Here is a 16,659-nt window from a genome sequence, read left to right as displayed (position 1 = left end):
TTAAATTAATACAAATGTTTTTGAGAAGAAGGATACTTCTTGAAATAATGGTAGCCAACTTCTGATTTAAGTTTAATTACTTTGCTTATCTTCTATTTTTACATGCTTCAGTTGGCATGAAGCTCAGTGTTAGCAAATCACGTATCTGATGTGGACTTAAGTGCTCTTTTATGAAAACTGTGATCGTGGCTTCCTAGAAGAGTATGAATGAATATGGATTTAAATATAATTTGCTTAGCAGACCTTAAATAGATGTGACTTCAAAATATATGTATTTATAGTTTTTCTTCATCTCCATCCTTAAGTATATGCATGCTTCTAAGTGTCATAATGATGATTGTAACTGAGCAGGTTAAGAGCTCAGCCCTCTTACCTCAGCAGAGTTGAGTTCTGCTGTGCTCATCTATCAAAGACAGATGTGAGTCATTACAGCTGCCAGTACAGAGCTGTGTTTGTTGGCTTTGCTTGTATCAAATCACATGTCTTGGTTTGGAGGCCCTGTAGCACAATCCCTGTTTGCCAGGCATCGTTCATATGAGCACTGGCTTGTCTAGAATTGAACTGCTCTGGGTCTCAGGTGCTGGGAATGCTCCCTTTGATTAGAAGAAGTATATTATGTATTGTGTCACAGGTTGGAAGATTAATGAATAACTGTTAAACCACTGAAAGCACTCTAAAGTGCTATATAATGCTGAGAGATAACACTGAGAGTAGAAAATAGTAAGTGAGCAGCCATTTTTGAAGTAGAGGATCATTTCTGAAAAGCCCTACAGATTACATATTTTAGAAGGAAATGAAAAAATAAAGCTATTGTAACAGCATTTGTTTTATGATGATTGTAAAATCTTCAAAGTACATATTTAAAATGCAGATGTTGGTAATGACATATTAATTCAGTTTAGCTGCTGATTTTTTTTTTCCTCATATTGTCCATGAGTTTTTGTTGATGAATGAACTTTCTTCACCATTTTATTAACATTGGAGATATCAGTAATCATGGCACTGTGGTTAATAAATACAAACCACGAGATTAGACAAAAGTGCTTTAAATTATTTTGCAGATTAGCAGGAACTGCTTGTGTCGGAGTTCTCTTATGACTTTAATCTTGCTGTGGGCACAAAAGAGGATTAAACTATTACTAGATGGCTGGAATTATTTGATTTCCCCCACCCCACTGTGGGGACTGCAAATCAAAACGGTAACTGACAAATTAGAAGTGCATACTTCCACTAAAAGCTCTGAGGATGTGTTTTATGCTGTGATTTAATTGTGATGCATATAAATTTGTTCTGAAATTAAACTTTGTTGTGTGTTTTCTGACAGGAATTACAATGATTATGCAGTCTGAAATTTTAAATGGCAAGTAAGCCTGAGTTTGTATGGAGCATCTCTGAGAAATATATAAAAGGCTCTTGACATTGTGTGCTGTGCTGTTGAATTTGGCTCCTCGGTATCCTTTATCATGAGATCAGTTTTCTTCTGAGAGGAGAGGCAGGTGAACTGTTTCAGCCTGAGGTCTGAGATCAGTCCTGGATTTCAAAGACCTGCTTTTTTTCAGATTTAAATACTGTTCTTTAACACAGTCCATGATATAAAATTAGGTATCTTGATTTTAGTATTGTATTGTGAAAGAAATGGAGATATTCGTTCAAATGGAGAATGACCAAGAAGAAAATTTTTTTAAATCTTCACCCTAAAGTTCATAATGTTTACCCCAGTGACCTAGTAATGATGCAGAACACTGCACTGACAAGCAGCGTGCACGATTTACTTCCTCCTATTGCTTGCTGACCCTCCAGACTTGTAGAGGTGGAGAGATCCACAGAGACATGCCCAGGGCTTGCCCTAGTAGCTGCTGCTTCTGCCAGAAAGCCCTAGGATCCAAGGAGGTGTTGTAATGTGTGTTATGATAAATAGACCAAAACTGGGCCTAGGGCACTTTGAAACTCCGGAGTTTCTCTCTTGAAGCTCCATACAGAAGAAGGTGTTGCTGGAGACAGAAGTGTTGGCTTGTCCCTTTCTCGTTGGGGAACGAGTATATTCCTAGCTGTAATACTGCTACGGTTACGCTGTGTGCATTGCTTTATCTGCTGCTACCATCTAAATGTGGGTTCTGAGTTTAATTTTTCTATACCAGTATTTTATTTGGGACACTGGTACAAAGTTGAGTTCTGCTGTGAGTGGACAGTAGGTTGGGGTTGGATTATAATGGTATTTATCAAAGTGTTTTCCATGTGATGTTTTAAATCTTATTTCTGTTCTGAGGTAACATTTTAAACTTAAACCATTCTTAATTTAATTACTACTTCAGCCTTAATACTTTTTATTTCTTAAATAAAACTAATTTTAATTGCAATAGCAAGTGCTGTATGTTTTACAAAACACTTTCAATGAAAATCTTGGATACTTTCCATTATGGTCCCTGTAGACCCATCCAGTTTGAAAATACACTGTTTTATCCTCTCCTTAATTACAGTACTTGAAGCAACTTTCTGCTAACTGTTTCTTAAGTTCCCAGAATAATGAGTCTACCAGAACTAAAAAGTGTGTAGCAGAAAACTGTTCACAGGAGGAAGCTTGCTGTTGCTTAGCTACCTATCTTCTTAATTTGGAATCTCCAGCAATTCAATGCCGACTAGCCCTTAAGCTGCTGAACGCATTTGTTCCTGACGCGCTGTGCCATTTCTGTGTACGTTTCACCTGTGTGTTACAGCTGTTACTGTGGGGAGAAGGGGGCGTTTATAATGGGGTTGTATTGTGGCAGAAATCACAAGACCTCAACAGAAGCAGTACTTAGTAGAGTTCTTATGTGGGTACTGCTACACTGAAATTCAGAATAATTTGTGCCAAAGCTGCTCGAGATCGGACCCAAATAAGGGAAAGTTATGCAGAATTTCAAAGTACTGAAACCTTCAGTCTTTTAGTAATAACACGTTTTCACATCAATTTAGGCGTAATAAAGGTACATAATTAGTTGCAGATTAAAATACTGCAGCACTTAATTTTTTTTTGTCCATTTATCATTTTATTGCAAGTGAGGAAACGTCTGACTTTCAAAAATTGCCTTCCAGAGAAATTTACTAGAATAAGATGCTGAATTAGGCCACGTTCATATGATAAATATCGATTTATTGCTATAATTTAGGAATCTAGAAGAAGCATTGTGTTCACTAATGCTTTCTAGTCAGTATAAAGAGACAGTTTATCTAGGGACTGCCTGTGGCCATAGAACTGGTATTCCTCCAGCTCTTGCAGGTATGCTGTAATGGTTTAGATATGAATCTGTGTAACCCCTTTTCAGGTATTCATAGGGTTTTGATGTCTGCATGCTGCTAATGGAAAACACTGGCATATTTCAATATAATTTTGTGCTCAATTAACCTCACTATTGACTTACAGATGTACAACAGAGTTGTGTTTCTTTGCTCTTTTACTGTGGTTAAGTATTTACATCAGATTCCAGTCTTTGTGTCTGTAAATTTTTTTTTGTTAAGATAATTTATTTCTAAGATGGCCAAGCTATTTTGTAGCTTCAGATGCTTCCTGGGGTACTTTCATGTTTTAAACAGTAATGTATCCTTCATGATTTAACACCGCGTCACATGGCTTTAAGCTGATTATTTCTGTGCCCTTGATGTCCCAGTGTAGAGACATGACTGCACTTGCCTTTGTTTCCTTGTGGAATTTCCTGGAGCAGCCTTCAGTACATGGTGTGACTGAATGTAAAACCATACCCATAGATCACCTTATAAATATTTATTCATATAAATTCTTTAAAGAAATTAAATTACGTGATCTATACAAAGTAGGAGAGAGAGGCTTTTAGTGTCACTGACTGCAAATTGAAGTCATTTGTCTAGAAGGGTCAGGTGCCACTTTGTGGTAAGGAATTTGTCTGAGATCCAAGAAAGGGAAGATTGATAGTACAAAGAGATTGATGAAACGGGCACTGCAATATGCATACGAAGTTATGGGTTAATTAGGAGGATTTAAAAAAGAAAGTTCCTCTGTGTGGAGAAGTGTCGTGTGCTGTTACCTTCAGAAGTGAGGTGTGCTGGCAGCCTGTTTGAACATTCAGAGTTGATTTCCTGAGATCTCTGTGCGGAGATGCCTGGCTGTGAATAGCAGTGAGGTGGCAAAGAAACAGCAATGCATCTGTTGCAGCTGAGTGCTTCTTAGGAAACAGTATGTGTTGTCTTTGCTTATGAACTTGGTTTTGTTGTTCCACATGTAAATTATAGTTCCTGTTCTATGACTCCTATTTCAGAGGAAATGAAATATTGAATATTTCTGGGTATCAGCTCCTTCAGGTATCTGAGGTGACAAGGCCACTTGTGCCACTTGCTAAATGCAAGCACGGTACTTAAGCAAAAATCTTAACGTTGTGTCTATGGAGCTCAGCAGATGGAAGCTGAACAATCCACAAACATTGTTTTCTTCTTGGTAGAGGAGATGTTTTGAAAGAACAGACGCTGCAGAGTGCTCCTTATTGCCTTCACGTTCACCAGCCACCTGGTATGATAACTGGAGAACGACAAGGCAAGCTTCTGTAAGCAAATTCATGCAGAAATTGAAACAGTACCATCTCTTGTAGGTTATTCACTTTGCTGGAAGAGGATTTTAAATTTGAGTTTAATGTGATGAAACCAAAATACACTGTGTGCCCCTTGTGCCTCTTTCTGTTTAAGGACAGAATAGTGCAGATTTTTCAGCAAGGAAGAATAAAATAACTCAGCACATGCTTCAGTATTTATTATTGTAAGAATAAATCATCTCTACATAGAGGATGTGTAAAGCATAGCTGCTGAGGGCAAGAGTTGACATAGGCAAGATGGACCGAATTATACCTCTAAATACCGTAATTCTGATACTTCTGTCATGATATTCTTGTCTAAAATTTTGCATTCATATGGATTCACCTTAGCCTTAGAGAGAGAGATCTTGGGGCATGCAGCAGTTCTTATCTTCCACAATCCATTTCTCACAGTATATGGAATATCTGAAATTTTTGTAAATAGGAGGAAGAAGGAGACAGACGAGTTTTATCTCACCTTACTGTTAAGTGTGTGATAGAAAAAAGAAAAAAAAAAAAAACAGATTGCAGTGCATTGCTTTTTACCAAAGATGAAAAAATTGTTGAAGGGACAGGTATTTGAGTTGTAGAATATATTTCTCCATTAGGGAAAAGCAGTTAGACTCAATGAGGCCTCTGGGAAATGTGACTGACACTAAAAACAATCCTATTTTGTGTTATGATACTCCTTTAATAATGAATCTGAGCTTTTTATGTGTTTAGATATGTTTATTTAAATAACCGTGTACAGGAGGAGCTGTAGAAAGCATTCTAGGTAATGGAAAAACAACATCTGTATTTTCAGTTCCTGGAACTGTTTTTCATACTTGCAACATTATTCTCTTATATTAATATGAGACCAGATAGGAGAAATTCTGTCCAAAGAAATGAGTTTGGACGTGTCCTACCACTCCGATACCATCAGTATCACCATCACAGTGGTGTCTCAGGCACAGTTGTAGTGGACTTCTGTGGTGCTTCGCTTCCTTGCGTGAGGTTTGGTGATGTGAGGCCAGGTGCCCTCACTTCCCATCAGCATTTGCACCATGTCAGAAAGATGCTTCTTCATGAAGAAATACAGCTTGTGTTTTTCTCTGCAGCCAGGATTTATTTATTTTCCTGATGAAGCTCAGTGCCTGTTTAATATGAAGACGTAACTACTAATGGTTTTTTCTCTGTTTGTTCTTCTATTTATTTATTTATTATTTTTTCCAGAAACCGAAACCAAAGGACTGGCATCCTCCTGGAGGATTTATTCTAGGACTCTGGGCATTGATTATCATGGTTTTCTTCAAGACTTATGGGATCAAACACATGAAGCACATCTTTTGAAGTTGAGCAAGCAAGATGTTTGCATTGACTGCTACTTTGGACACACTGGTGTCACCTGAGTTCTCCTTATGTGTATTATGGTTGTAGCAAAAAGCAGAGTTGGCATCTCACTTCTAAATGTTCTTTTGACATCATCTCTTCTGCCCCTTTTTCTGAAGTCTAACAAATGTTCATAATATTAGACAAATCTTTTTTTTTTGTTTTTCCCTATCATTTGCTTTAATCAAAATTTTATGCCTTCTTTCTGACCATCCTCTCATTCTGGTTAAATTTAAAAAAGAAGGGGGAACTTAGACATCTTAGCAGACTTTCTGAGGTAATAATCTAGAAAAAAATATGTATTTTCCTGCTCTGTTAAATAGAACCCTCAGGACAGTCCTTTCACCCTAGGCAGTTTTGGATTTAGGATTCTGAGTTGGTGGAAGTGAAACAAAAATACGATGACCTCACTGAAGCTACTTTAAATAAATGAATAGATAAAGCCAAAGAGTGGAACTCTGAGCACACCATGTCCACCAGGAGCACGACGCAGATGTTGTCTTTTGACTCCATGTGATCTGGATTTCAATTTTCAGGGTTTTCAATGCACTGGATTTTTGCATGAAGCATAACTGACTCTAGGGTCATGATGAAAAATGTTATAAGTTGTACTGCTGTATTCAGTAATTTTTGAGCACTTGGAAGATGAGATTTATAATTTAGGTTCTATAAATTCTGCTCAGGCATGTTGATTTCTTCTTGGATATGTAATGATGAATGCGTGCTGTATTTTGGCTGTGTAATACGCAGATGCTAATGAAGAGAAGAACAAATTTCTGCATGTATATAAACAGTAAGTGCCAAATAGGTGATGCTCTTGTGGTATGCTTTTGGAATCTGTTCTCTCTTAATCATAATAAAGCTGATGCCTATGTGGTCTAACGCTATTAGGAGTTATCTGTAAGCATGTTATATCAGAGCCAGTAATGTCTTAGAATAAGGTGCTGAGCATTTTCCTATTGCACAGAACATACAAAATGTGAGTGCTTAAATTTTTATTGCTTTCTGCTTTCCTTCTGTTTCAGACTGTGGAATCATAACCTCAGGTAACAGGTAGCAGACTTGTCAGAGACCCGTGTGAATGCAGTGACTGGGAAGGATGCAGAGAAGGCAGCCACTGAGGCTCTCAGCTGTTTCTTGGAGCTGATGCCAGAGAATGATAAACAACAGAAGTGTAGCTGATCTCCTCAGTGTAAAAACCCTTTTCTTCCCTATATCTTCTAGGCTTGGAGAAGATGAAAGTATCAAATGAGCCATTATCAGGAGGTAAATACTTGTCTGCTGCACTTTAACCTCACTATAAAGTTGTGGTATCTAGAATCCTGTGATATTTTTTTGCTGAGCAGCAGAAATTGCTTTCAGCATTTGCTGAGCTCTGAGAACAGCAAGTAAGCGGTACTGAAAACACCAGTGTCCTCACAATTTTATAAACTGTTCTTCTGTGGAAAATATTAGTGATTTCTTCTCAATTTGCCACTGAGAAGTTTTTATATAACTGAAACAACACATTCTGAAAGATGAAAACTCTGTTTACTTCTCCTTCAGAGAAGGAGGAACAACTCTGTGAAGCATTAGGAATGGATCTCTTTGTGCTGGTCTGGTGTGGTGTGTTTTTTTGTTATTTTTGGGGGGTAGCATTTTTCACAAACAGTAGATTCATATGGAAAACCTGATGTCAGGATGACTTCTCTTTAAATGCAAGAAGCTGTATATTCTCATACAGCAATCTGTTGGGATCTGTTGTAGACTACTACAAAAATACAGAGATCTAGTAGAAATGTGTAGATACTGTACAAAAACAAATCCTGCAGAATTTATTCTTAGAGGATTTTCCTGCGTTCCATTTTTTAAATCCAGCCTTTGATCCTTTTTTTCTATTGTAATGAATATTTAAAATCAAATATTTATTTAATGGGCCAGCTTTGTCACATATTTAAAAAATGGCTAAAGTGAAATTGATAGAGCTTTCTGCCTTGCTTCAGTTTGAATTACAGTTACTGGGAGCCCTCAAACCTTACTGAATTCTTTTTCTGCCACTTTTTGCAGGAAATGGTGGGTAGGAATGTCAACCGAGCTCTGCAAGTGGAAGATACCAAAGTTGCTATCTTTCTAAAACTTATCTGCTTAGGGAAAAGGAGGTAATTAGGTAGGTTATTAAAATGCAATTTAGAAATAGAAGCACTCAGTAAATGTGCCCGTGAAGGTGATTAAACTGAAGTGAGAACAACAATTATACTAAAATGCGACAAACTGCACCATTGGCTTTTCTAATGTTTTTATAAGCACAAAATAAGGGCTTGAAATACATGTTTCTCAGAGTCACCATAAAGTTGCCTGTACTACATGTATGACACATTATTTTTTATTCGGGTATGTTTTATTCCTTGAGTTGTTCTAGCCTGAAAACTGCTCTAGGAATGTCCCCTAATTGTCTGTAAATGTGTTTGTACAATTTTATATTTATTTTCTTTGTTAGTAATCATTTTTGCTGACAGCCCTTCACTTGGGATCTGGGCTCCAGGAACAAATGAGGACATCTTATACACCATTTGTGTTTTACAGGCCAGAAAATATGTCTGTGCTGTGCAGATGCTTTCTGTGTTGTGCACAGATGATCTCTTTAATGGAATCCAGAAAATAAGCAAGTTGGCAGCTCCTTTATGTTTCCTTGCGTAGAAACTTACAGAGCAAAATTAATTTTGGTATTTTGGGGGTCTGTATAGATAGGTCTGTGTACCAGACACACTCATGCTTGCAATATTTTGTATGTGCATGCCTGCAGCTTTGGCTACATAACTGGACTGATCTGTCTGCAGTGTGTTTTGCAGACACTGTTTGCAACACTAGTGGCTGATAAAAATAATTGTTTCATTTCAGTGTTGCAGCTCCCTGTCAAAATCGTGTATTGAAACTGTACTCACATGAAGAATTGGTAAGTTAACTGGGTTTATACTCATATATGCATTCTCTCATGCCTTTGCACTTCCATTCACTTCTAAGCTGTCTTTCAAGTTCTGTGCATTTGAGAACAGTTTTGTATGACCATGTCCAAACACTTACATAAATACACAATATAAACAAACTTCTGTAACAGACTGAAAGGTGACATTCCCTCACAAATCAGTGGAGAAGGATGCTCGAGTAGTGATGACACGATCGGCATTTAATTTGTCCCAGCCAACCAACCATTTTCTTTTTTATCTGAGTATCGCCAAGAAATGCTGTCTTTCTAGCATAAACAAAGACCACAAAGTCATCAGAAGTATTTTTACAAGTGTAGTACAGCGTATGCAGAGTATAACTCATCCAGAGTGTGGCCTGTCCCTCCACCTCCACTAAAAACTGGTCTCCATTATAGAAAGCAAATGAATGCCTGCGGATTGAATCCATTTCTCTGCCTTCATTCAGCAGTCAGGAATTTCCATTCTCTGGTACCACATCCTGGAAATGTGAACTGGAAGTGAACGGATCTCATGGCCCTTCAGATGGGCATCAGTGCATGCTAAAGCAGGGCTGAGCTGTCTGTAGTACTAACGCAGTGGTGTGTGAAAAAGCAAGGATCAGACTCAGGTATGAATTTATCATGAGTGGAGAGGATCTCCATGGTGATAAGGATGGGAAGGTGTTGTATACAGGATGATTTTGGGACAAAACCAGGGAGTGTCAGAAAACTCAGTCTACCAATGTACAGATCTTCCAGCTCTGTCACAGAGCTCTTTGTGACCTGGGAGAATTATGCTTTCTGGACCAATTCACCTTTGGACTGAAGACAAGCATAAAATATCTCACCCAAGACACTAATAGAACATAAAGTTATGAACTACAGAAAATAGTGTGCATAATGAAAGTGTCTTATCAACCGTAACTTCTACACTTCTTTACAATTATGAGCATAATAGAGATTTTATATTTTTTGAGTGTTGAAAAGCAATTTTTTTATTTTAAAAAATAAGAAGGAGAAATGATTCTTTTGGAAGATATCTTCCGCTGTGTGCACTCCACCGTTATCTCTGCTTTATCTCTTTCCATTAACTTCTAAAAATAACATGCTGTAGGGAAGCACATCTTGAAAGTGTTGGGGTTTTATGATGAAAACTTGAATATGCTGTGTAATGTGCTCTGAAATCAGCATTTCATAGCACTGATTTCACTTGCAAGTTGTTTGAAATTAGCCACTTTTTCTCCTTAATGAGGATTTCTGCCTTATTTGATGATTAAATTGATAGCATTTAGGGTTTCAGTTCAAAGTTTACGAACACGTACAGCTCTTAACGTTTGGTTCTGATGTGTTTCCCTCACCATGCAAATGTTAGATTTTTGTTTTTGTTATTTATTCTGTGTATACACACAGTGCACTGAAGCCTTGTCAGTACAGGCATGTCATCTTTGCTGCTGTGGCCGACAGGCTTGCCAGAGGTGTGGATTGTATGAACCCAAGTTATTTTGGTAGCATTGTTTGCAGAAGTGCCCTCCAACAAAATAAGCACTGCCAGGAACGGGCTGTCTGCAGAGTAAGAGCAATGCTGGCAAACCTCTAGCATAGATACTCTTTCTTTTGGTACCATTTTTTCCCACTGCTCTGATTTATTTCTTTGGTGGCACAGCTCTGTCGAGACTGAGTTCCTGGAATGCATTTTATTGGGGAGGTTTGTGGCACGTCACACTTGTTTCTGTGTCAAAGTCAACTCATTTGAACTGGAAATATATTTCTTTCCTAGCCTGCAAAAGGACATGCTGGAATAATGCTGCCATGTATTACAGGTTTCTTTGGTCCACTGGTTTTGCATGTAGTGAGCATTTATTGTTTAGACCATGTGCTTTCTTTACCTTTGGTTCTAATATAATGGTACTTATTTCCTTTGTCAAATGCTTTGATATTTACCAATGTCACATGCTTTGATATTTACCACTGAGGTATTGGCTTTTATATTAGCTATTGCTGTTTGCTTTTCGTTGGTTCCTTACTATTTCTGTGCTGGTTTGCCTGTCCAGGTTAAGTGTGTAGTTCAAAATACTGTGGCTCAAGTTGCAATGATTTTAGGTTCCTGTGGTCTTTCTAATGTGAGAGGAGCAATGAGCAGAATCATCAGTATATTGTGACAGTACACGTTGTATTCTGTACAGCTCTTTACACAACCTCCTTCACACTTGTCCCCATCTTTGCTATTTTTGTTTGTATAGAAGCTCTTCTGCATTTGATTTTATTTCTAATCTCTATATAGCTGCTTCTTGCCTGCAACAGGATTTGCAACAGTGACCAAGGGAAGGCTTTTAGTGTTTCATGTACTCCTTGCCTAGAGATGTATAGCTGCAATTAAAGAAAAAAAGCAACAGTGGGAAATGTTCCCGTTTGTCCTACACAAATGAACAATGCATTAAATACTTGGTAATATTTTCTGGTTTTGGCACTGTGTGCAGCTTGATTAGAGCACAGGTGGAATGGGAGAAACATCCTCACAGAAACCCAACCTAAGCTCTTCCCTCAGTCACATCATGTCTTGGATCGTGTTGTTTGGATCGTAACTAATGGGCTCTGGCTTGATCTGAGAAGTCAGCAAATTCCTAACACCTTATACCCTGCTAAATATGCATTATTCCCTTTATCTTCTCTATACTTTAGGAAGTATCTCGTGTCCTAAAAGCTACTGATGTTATCTTAATGGTTGTCTATCTTAGCTGTGTAAAGAAGCTGACAGACTGAAATATCACTGTGCATCTCTTAAAGAAGATACATCTGCTCTGAGAAATGAGAAACGATTAAGATAGGTTTCCTTGACTGTTAAGTAGGGTCCGGCCTTGCTCTCTGTCTGAGCTATAGATGCTTTGACATTGCTTCAGTGAATGAAAATGCAGTTAGCATCAGATGCTGTGGCTGCTCTGCATTGCACGTGGTGAGCGTGGCAGATCTAGCCCTGTATGCTTTGTCTAGGAGTGACCTGTGATAGATGTCAAGGGCAGAAAAGCAGCAGAAATACACTGCGACATTGTCTTCAGGAGTTCTGCTTATAACCTCACCCTGATGAGAAACCTGAGGTTGTATTCTCTGTTTCCTGTGCTCAGGTGGGTTCCTTGGATGAAGACCTCTGTTGGGATGTAGGAGCACAGTTTCCTTGTAAGCCTTCGAAGAGCAACCTTGCAAAACTGGTTGTGGGGATCCAGGTGGACTCATCACCCGGATCTTGTCTACATGCTTCAGTGTGGTATGGCATTACAGCTGAAAAGCAGCTGCTCAGAGGAAAGCCAGCACAGAAAGCTGTGGTATGCTGGAAGTTCAGAGCTAAGGTAACACGGAGCGTAAAACGGTTCAAGTCTGTAAACACTGTTCTGCAACAGTTTTTAATATGTAAAATGATGCATAATGAAAATTGTGAATCAATCACATTACAGTGACAAGTGTAAGGTGACAGCAAAAGCCAGAGAATGGGAGCAGCTTCTGCTTGTGCTACTTAGCCTTGGCATGGCAACATTTTTTTAATCATAAATCTGTTTGATCTATATCCAGGCCATAAAACCTCACTGCAGGCTGAAACGCAGCGGGATGTGCTGTAGTTTGATGCACTGCTTTTATACAAAAATACACGACTAATTTGTAAATTAGAATTGCAACGTTTTAAAAACTATGGATTTTTTTTGCTCTCTTGTAATAATTACAAATATTAATTCATATTATTGGATGGAATTGATGTTCCCTATACATCTGTGTGATTAATCCTTTTTTAAACGTCTGCTGTCTTCTTGGCTTCACCCCATTTCCCTTACAGGAAGTTTTATATACACAGGCGTGACTCAGAAAACACACCTTCACACTTCTTGTGATCTGGTGAATGCTGATCCATCGTTGGGAGTTGAGACTGAGTTTGGGGTTGTTTTTTTTTGTTTTTGTTTTTTAAGAAGACTGGAAATGAGCAGATAGTTACGATCTACAAAAAGTGAAGAAGGGATATTTACAACCATTAGTTTTACTCTGTTGGATGTCAGTCAGTCTAATATCAGTTTATCCTACATTTCTTCTTCAGATCCTTAATACTTCACCTGATCTACTTTGTGTTGATGAGTCTCTGGGGCAGGAGATGGAGCACAACGCAGTCTCACAAGTCCTGCTGAATACTGTAAGTAGATCACTGTAACCTATTTTAAAATGATCTATTTTTAACAGTACCGTCACAGTCTAAACATCCAGCAAGTGTGTCCTGCAGTCCTCAGTTAATGGGGATTCTAAAAGCTTACTTTACCAAAGTAGTTTTTATTATTATGTCACTAATAAAACAACAGAAGGGTACTGGCATCTCAGCACCTACTGTGAGCTGCACCACCTCCTGCAGTCATATTAGGAATGATCTGTAAATCAAATTGACAGAGTTCATCAATTCAAGTAATATGTGCTGGATACGTGCCCCAGTACACATGCTGAAAGGGATGTGCAAATTACAATCAGTTCAAAACCCATTCTGTTCTTCGTAGAATTTTGTGAAATGAAGTGGAAGGGATAAAACATAATCACTGAACGAGGGAGAGTGAGAGATCAGCTGGCGAGAGATGGCTTACAAGTAATTGGCAGAAGCAGAGATTTGTATTAATTTCGTGTGGTGAATGATGTACACCAGGAAGAGCACTAAAGGACAAGACCAAGGCAGAACAGGTTGTACTTTTTCTCTGTGATAGTGGGGAACACTGCAGCAAGAATGGCTCTCTTACATCTACACAGTGTTACAGGGGTAGCTCTGTTCTACCTCTTGACAGTGTGCTTTACTGCAAGCTGTCCCTAGAGAACTGGGGCACCTGTTGGCAGCTGCAGCAGTTGCAGTGAGATTCTGGCATGTCATGAGTTTAAACAAAACTGAGTTTGGTCCCAACTCCGTGTATTGCCTCTGAGGCTGAACTTGTTTGGTTTAGAGGTTTCAATGCTATATTTGTTCTCGTTTTAGTATTTGCCCAATGAGACATCTTTTGTCAGTATGTTCTGTGCAATAATTTCTTCAAAATAATCAAGAGGAATAGTCAGGGATTTTATATTTGTGGGCCAAAAGGAAAAATAATGGCGTCAATGAAATTTTCTTTATTCACAGCCAAGTATAACCCAGTAAGACACAGTGTGAGCTCCACATACAGAACTAGCATTGTCCACTGCTCATGTTTGCCAGACAGAAACTGCCAGGTGTAACTCCGCTGTTCTCAGGGAGACGATTTCATGGGCAGCTTTCAGCATCCCAGCTTCAGTGTGGTCCAGGATCTCTGAGATCAGTGAGATCTTGAAACAGTGGAAGGCCTGGATTATACATGTGCAGCATTACCATCTTTTTGGCTGGTATTGCAGTACAGCTTCTTGGTTTTAGAAATCTGGTTGTGTTGTTGCAAACTGTTAGAAACTGTGGTTGCCTGGTCTGCAGATTGCTGCCTCAGGAAGGTTGCTCCTCCAGCCTCCTGCAGGACCTCAGCGGGCAAAACAAAACACAGTCCCTCAGCTTTAGTTGGTCTCTTCTTCTGTGAGAACGCGGTGCTGTAAACTGATTTCTTTGGGACGAACTCTGCCTTCCTTCCTCCCACCTCTGGATTAAAATAGAGCAGTTTGATAGCACGGCAGCAAATTCACATTGATATCAAACAGAATTTTCACTACTGGTCTCATATTAACATGAGATGCCAGAATGTGAAGTTAGCTAGATCTGCACATGGGACCATTCTTGCTGTTAAAGGCTTTAGGCTGGAACGGAGCCCAACATTTTTAAAAGAAATGCAACGTTTCCAGATCAAATATTAATTACATGCTATATAGAATCATATCTTTCAAACAAATTGTATAAATAAAAAGCTAGGCCTTTCAAACCATCAGCAATATTAACTTTGGATTTGAAAGATTATGAAAGATCAGCAACCACAGAACTGTGAATTAGAAAAATACTGGCCTAGGTTGCATAAAAACCTCCATTAAATAAATACTCTAAGTAAGTCTTCACTATGAAAATTCAGCGGTGTTGTACTTTAAAAACCCATAATGAATTAACCATCCCATTAATGATACCAAGTTGCTCTTCACACATCACACACACGCACAGGAGGTCAGGCGGCCGAAGAGGCGCCGTGCTGGATGAACACACAGCTCAAACCCCTCGACCCTGCCTTCCTGACTTGTTAGCAGCTGCACATCCGTCCCCCTTTTGCCGTTGCCTCGCTGCCCCGGAAGGTCCGTCCCCTGGTGGCTGATAGAGGCGCTGACTGTGGCTGCTTTCACCCCTCAGACCGCCGCTTTGCCCTCGGGCTCACTTGCAGTGAGCGGTTCTGGTTTCCAGTCCGGTTGGAAGAAGTGGATGTTGAATGTCCGCGCCCAGTTCTCAAACACCCGTTTCTCTGTGATGAAGCGATGGTGGCTGCCCTTCCGTCCCCGCTCGTGGGAGATGTACATTGTGCACTCGTCGGGTCCCAGAGGTTCGTAGTAATGATAAGGTACTGAGAGATGATTAGGATCCCTGTGGGAGAAAGGAAATAGATGGAAGCCCCAGATGTTCTTTTTTTACTGATTGAAAGGATGTTATCTTTAATAAGCTGATGGGCTCAAATCCACTTTTACTCCCAGTTAAACTGCATTTTCAGGTATCTGTGTTTTTCCTGAATATTTAAACACATCAGAGCATGGCAAAGGTTTTTTTCTTTGCTCCTTCCTTTAATCCCCTCCTCTCAGTTAAATAAAGGACAGTGGCAGCTCAGAAATAAGGGAGAGCGCTGCAGGGCTGTGTTACTACTCTGAAATATGAAGCAAACTGCTTAAGAGATTTATATCTAGATAGCAATTTGTAAAAAGCTCTGCAGAGGTATTTACTGGAATGAGGAAAGAAAGGGAAAAGAAAGAAAGAGGGGCTGTGGTGATCTGTGTCACAACTTCAGTGAGCACACCTGCATCCAGGTCAGCCAGACCGCCCGCTGTGCCACCTTTATAATCAAACATCTAATGCTCGAGTCAGCGGGCTGGTGTTCTCAAATGGCAACTTGCACATATGTGTGTGAGCTGAAAATGCAGGCATTCACGCTGACCCTGTGAGCCCATCAGCAGTAACCAGCAGATCCTGGTGACACACAGCACGCACTCGTTAGGTGCTCTGGATACAGGTCGCTGTGAATGTCAGTGTTTTGACACTGCGTCCTGTACGAGGCACACGTATTGTGCTCACAATGTAATAAGCCACAATGCTTCACTCTCCCTTTATTCTCTGCATTAAACGATACCCATTATGTTTTTTGCTTTGAGCACGGACTGACAGGAGCTCATACAGCTGTCTCTGTCCTGAATTCAACTCCACAGTTCATACCAACAAACTATTTTGTAGTGGCAGACAAAAATAGCAGAAAGTTCATTGATTGAAATAGTACTGTTTAGTAAAGCCTTGGAACTGCTCTGTATTAAAACCTGAGCTAAGGACTCCACAACAGAGCAAGAAATCTCACACGGATTCAGGGCTGTCAGCTCTAATATTGAGTTGATTATTTTCATTTTGAAGAGCTAATATTTAAGCTCAAATTCAATTGAATGCATCCACAATCTGTCACTATTCTGTCTCGGTCATTATTTTTACTGGATAATTCTGTCACCTACGCAATTCTCTAATTCTCCTTATTTTACCATTATCCATATTGTATACGCAGAGGTAATGTATGACATTACTGCAGCTTTCCATTTGTAGCACAGATTAACGTTTTAATTCAATCAGTCTGGCTTCCTAGG

The 16,659-nt window shown here is 39.3% G+C and overlaps 2 protein-coding genes and 1 long non-coding RNA gene across 3 annotated transcripts in view; 2 read left to right on the top strand and 1 right to left on the bottom strand.

Annotated features, from left to right (window-relative positions):
- The window catches only part of PIGK (phosphatidylinositol glycan anchor biosynthesis class K), a 62,183-nt gene extending 55,376 nt beyond the window's left edge, over positions 1–6,807 (top strand). Inside the window, 1 exon segment of the mRNA XM_065740426.1 lies at positions 5,790–6,807. Within this exon segment, the coding sequence (XP_065596498.1) occupies positions 5,790–5,906 (117 nt within the window). The 3' untranslated portion in view covers positions 5,907–6,807.
- A 1,161-nt stretch (positions 6,808–7,968) lies between these two features.
- Positions 7,969–13,018, top strand: LOC136051141 (uncharacterized). Its single transcript, XR_010622451.1, has 3 exons — positions 7,969–8,091; positions 12,006–12,227; positions 12,962–13,018. It is a non-coding gene; the product is annotated as an uncharacterized LOC136051141 (long non-coding RNA).
- A 2,123-nt stretch (positions 13,019–15,141) lies between these two features.
- The window catches only part of ST6GALNAC5 (ST6 N-acetylgalactosaminide alpha-2,6-sialyltransferase 5), a 63,192-nt gene continuing 61,674 nt past the window's right edge, over positions 15,142–16,659 (bottom strand). Inside the window, exon 5 of the mRNA XM_065740538.1 lies at positions 15,142–15,409. Within this exon, the coding sequence (XP_065596610.1) occupies positions 15,178–15,409 (232 nt within the window). The 3' untranslated portion in view covers positions 15,142–15,177. The remainder of the gene's footprint in view (positions 15,410–16,659) is intronic.

The sequence above is a fragment of the Cyrtonyx montezumae genome, unplaced genomic scaffold (genome assembly GCF_038088225.1).
Source record: "Cyrtonyx montezumae isolate F1298 unplaced genomic scaffold, pur_monq_1.0 scaffold_1, whole genome shotgun sequence".
NCBI classification, from domain to species: Eukaryota; Metazoa; Chordata; class Aves; order Galliformes; family Odontophoridae; genus Cyrtonyx; species Cyrtonyx montezumae.
The sequence above is the reverse complement of the archived record's forward strand: the minus strand, read 5'-3'. Positions and strand labels throughout refer to the sequence as shown.